This window comes from Moschus berezovskii, chromosome 14, assembly GCF_049115385.1.
Source record: "Moschus berezovskii isolate FMDL1 chromosome 14, NW_MosBer_1.0, whole genome shotgun sequence".
Taxonomy (NCBI): Eukaryota; Metazoa; Chordata; class Mammalia; order Artiodactyla; family Moschidae; genus Moschus; species Moschus berezovskii.
The window spans coordinates 49,182,002-49,186,770 of record NC_142473.1 but is presented as its reverse complement, the minus strand read 5'-3'; the positions used below and the strand labels follow the sequence as shown (position 1 = coordinate 49,186,770).

General features: G+C 38.7%; 1 protein-coding gene across 1 annotated transcript; it reads left to right on the top strand.

The window, feature by feature from the left end:
• The first annotated feature begins 2,974 nt into the window (after nucleotides 1-2,974).
• Nucleotides 2,975-3,910, top strand: LOC129553813 (olfactory receptor 5M5-like). Its single transcript, XM_055422524.2, has one exon. It carries the CDS (start codon nucleotides 2,975-2,977, stop codon nucleotides 3,908-3,910), a length of 936 nt encoding a protein of 311 aa, XP_055278499.2.
• The last annotated feature ends 859 nt before the right edge of the window (nucleotides 3,911-4,769 follow it).

Genomic DNA, 4,769 nt, shown 5'->3' with positions numbered 1-4,769 from the left:
GTTTTCTGAATGTTGAGCTTCAAGCCAACCTTTTCACTCTCCTCTTTCACTTTCATCAAGAGGCTTTTGAGTTCCTCTTCACTTTCTGCCATAAGGGTAGTGTCATCTGCATATCTGAGGTTATTGATATTTCTCCCAGCAATCTTGATTCCAGCTTGTGCTTCTTCCAGCCCAGTGTTCCTCATGATGTACTCTGCATATAAGTTAAATAAGCAGGGTGACAATATACAACCTTGACGTACTCCTTTTCCTATTTGGAACCAGTCTGTTGTTCCATGTCCAGTTCTGACTGTTGCTTCCTGACCTGCATACAGGTTTCTCAAGAGGCAGGTCAGGTGGTCTGGGATTCCCATCTCTTTCAGAATGTTCCACAGTTTATTGTGATCCACACCATCAAAGGCTTTGGCATAGTCAATGAAGCAGAAATAGATGTTTTTCTGGAACTCTCTTGCTTTTTCGATGATCCAGTGGATGTTGGCAATTTGATCTCTGGTTCCTCTGCCTTTTCTAAAACCTGCTTGAACATTTGGGAGTTCACGGTTCACATATTGCTGAAGCCATTACAGACCTTAGATTCTAACTAACGGGACCCTGCCTTGGCTCCATTAATTAGGGCAACTCTATACCTCCTCCTACTCCACCATATCCCACTGGACAAGGCCAAAGGGATGTGTCCACCCAGAGTCCATCTTATCAACTCCTTCAACACCATCCAAGTAACAAGACCTTCAAATTCCTGGCCCAAACAACCTCTAGCTTACTCCCAGAATCTATAGGAGTTTCTTTCCTAGGTCACCTAGTAAGGGTGAACAACACTACAGATGCTCACATGCGTAGGCCTCAAGGGGAGCCAAGGGATGGCTGGGTGTGAACAGAGGGTGTTCATGCAGGCTGGGGTGTCTAAACTTGTGCAGCCACATGTGCGGCTGGAGACAAGTTTTCCTTGTGCCACCTCGTTCCAGCTTAGAGAGGCAAGCATCCCAAGAGTTCTGCCTTCCAGGTTATTATAAAAGTGCATTTGTTAAGAGTGAAAGATAGGATGTGCTTTATTAATTTGTTTACTTTATTTTCTGACTTCTAATATTTAAGCATATGATACGTGGGCCTCCATTTGGTTTTCTTGCCTTGGGTCCTGCCAGGGTCAAAGGTGGGCCTACTCCTAGAGAGCCTATTTTCTAGCCACACTAGTTATTTGTAGTTCTTTAATGCCTTGTCTTTCTCAAACACCAATTATATTATACTGGATGTTATCTCTGTCTATGTATTCCTGAAGCATTCTTTAAGAAGTTTAAAGGTAAAAACTGCCATTATTATCACTCCTTTTTTTTTATATTGTTCTGGAAGTACTAGCCAATACAAGTAGAGAAGAGAGAAGAATGAGATAATATATAGAAATGAGGGAAGAATTTCATATCTTTTTCATGTTATATGAATTTGTATTGGTAAAGAAAACAAGAGAATTGACTAAAAAACTATTTTTAAATGATGAGGAACAATACTAAGAAAGACAGTTATAAAATTAATTTATAGAAATCAATAGCTTTCCTATATATAAACAATACTTAAACCACAAAGTTAAAAAAAAAAAGATTTCACTTACAATAGCTACAAAAAGATAAAATACCTGTAAATAGATTTTATAGAAATATACAGGATGTTTATCTGTAAGGTGTAAAGAAAACTTTAAAATTCCATTTAGGAAAGTCCTAAAATACACACCTTAATTACAGAAAAGAAGATTTCAGTTGTAAAGATGGCAGTTCCCTCCAAGTTAACATACTAATCAATGAAATAGCATTCTAAGTACAAATAGATTTATTTATTTTTTATTTGAAGGGGACTCGATAAAATTATGGCAAAGTTCCTCATTCACACACACACACACACATACACACACACACACATACACACACACACACAAAATACATGTGAGAATATCCAGAAAATGTGCTACCACGTGTTAAAATCAAGATTTTAAATACTGTATTTAAGGGTTTAGTCTTGGATCTAGAAGAGACTACAAATAAAAAGAAGCAAAAATCAACCCAAGTACTTATGAATGCTTTACTTTGTGAAAAGGCTGAAGTTTTAAATCAACAGAATCAGTTGGCAAATGATTTCTCACCAAAAAAAATGGCATCAGAACACCCAGCTAGCTTTTCAGAGAAATAAAGAGTTAATTACCTAATTCCTTATATCAAAATTAAACTTCAGAAAATTCAAACACTGTAATATAAAAAGGAAATCTAATAAAGCTCTAGAATAGAAAGATTATTATTTTAATAATTTTAAATTCAGGAAGGCATAGCCAATCCTACCACAGAGATCAGAATTTAAAAGAAAAAGATAAATTGTAAATTTGACATCAAACCACTTAAGATTTACTACACACAGCACAAAGAAAAATTACCATACCAACAATGAAGGACTGGGACAAGCCAAAAAAGAACTTGCAATACATACATCAAATGGCTGATCTCCTTAATAAAGAAAGAGACCTGTAAATAAAATGCTTAGAACGCTAACAACTTAATAAAAAGTTAGTAAAGGAATTGAACTTACCAAGCATAGAAAAAAATACATGCAAATAATTGGTTGAAAAATGCTATAAAAGACACAAATCAAGAGACATGAGTTACCAATATTTACCATCACAGCGGCCAAGGTTTAAAATTTGATAGCACTAGGTTTATGGGAAAACCAATATTCTTGTACAAAATTGTTGGGAGTGTAACTTGATACCACTAATTTATAGGCCAATTTGTAAATCTCCATCAAAAGAGAAAATGAATGAGTTCAGACATTTTGTGTCTGTTTTAGCAGAATAAAGCTAAATGACAGCTCTTAATCACTGGGATTATGAACCCAAATTTTGGTCATCTTGTACTGGAACAAAGAGGTAAGAAGCTTTTGTTTGTAAATATCTAATAATTTTGAAGCCATATTTTCTTTTTTTAGCAAGAGAAAGAACAAGATGGCAAGAAGCAACCATACCACAGTGACAGAATTTGTCCTCATGGGATTCACAGACTGTCCCGAGCTTCAGCTTCCTCTCTTTGTGGTGTTCCTGGTCATTTATCTCATCACCATGGTGGGAAACCTTGGCATGATCCTGCTCATCAGGATAGATTCCAGGCTCCACACTCCCATGTACTATTTCCTCAGCCACCTGGCTTTCATTGATCTTTGTTACTCCTCTTCCATTGGACCCAAGATGCTGCAAAATTTATTGGTGAAGAAAAAAACTATCTCCTTTTCAGGCTGTTTTGCCCAGCTCTACTTCTCCAGTGCCTTTGCCACCACCGAATGCTTCCTCTTGGCCACAATGGCCTATGACCGCTACATGGCCATCTGCAATCCCTTGATTTACACAGCCATTATGACTCAGAGGGTCTGTAAGGAGTTGGCGATCGGGGTCTATACCTATGGTTTCCTAAACTCTGTGATACAGACAGTTATGACTTTCCAGTTGTCATTCTGTAAGTCCAACATCATCCACCATTTCTATTGTGCTGACCCCCCTCTACTTGCCCTCTCCTGCTCTGACACCCACAGCAAAGAAAAGCAGCTCTTGATCTTCTCTGCAGTGAATCTCACTGGATCCCTCCTGACTGTCCTCATCTCCTACATTTGCATCCTCTTTTCCATTATAAAAATCCAGTCTTCAGAAGGCAAGTGCAAAGCATTTTCTACCTGTGCCTCCCACCTCACTGTGGTCATCATTTTCTATGGAACACTATTTTTCATGTACCTAAGGCAACCTAAAGCAAGGAATTCATGGAAGTACAACAAAGTGGTCTCTGTGTTTTATAGCCTTATAATTCCCATGCTCAATCCCCTGATCTATAGCTTGAGGAACACAGAAGTAAAGAACACTCTGAAGAAGATGCTGGGGGGCAAGGAGTCATAGTGAGTTTTCAGTGGGTAGCATTGGGAAATAATGATGTACTGACATGGTATAGCCGATCTGTTTGAAATTTCACAAGCCTATCATCCACCATCCAACCAGAATAAACAATCAATCCAATTTGGATTCTTTAAAGATCGAAAGTACTAGGCCACTTGCTTCAGACAGTAATATTTAATCCAAGTAATTATCATAAACTATGCTCCAAAATCACTGCAGATGCTGCTTGCAGCCATGAAATTAAAAGACGCTTGCTCCTTGGAAGGAAAGTTATTACCAATCTAGATAGTATATTAAAAAGCAGAGACATTACTTTGCCAACCAAGGTCCGTCTCGTCAAGGCTATGGTTTTTCCAGTGGTTGTGTATGGATGTGAGAGTTGGACTGTGAAGAAAGCTGATCGCTGAAGAATTGATGCTTTTGAACTGTGGTGCTGGAGAAGACTCTTGAGAGTCCCTTGGACTGCAAGGAGATCCAACCAGTCCATTCTAAAGGAGATCAATCCTGGGTGTTCATTGGAAAGACTGATACTAAAGCTGAAACTCCAATACTTTGGCCACCTCATGCGATGAGTTGACTCACTGGAAAAGACTCTGATGCTGGGAAGGATTGGAGGCGAGAGGAGAAGGGGATGACAGAGAATGAGGTGGCTGCATGGCATCACTGACTCGATTGACATGAGTTTGAGTGAACTCCGGGAGTTGGTGATAGACAGGGAGGCCTGGCATGCTGTGATTCATGGGGTCTCAAAGAGTCGGACACGACTGAGCAACTCAACTGAACTGAATCAGAATTGACTTACAGCTAGACTGTTAATAACTTCACATGTTGAAAATGATATTAGGTAGTAATATAGAAACCA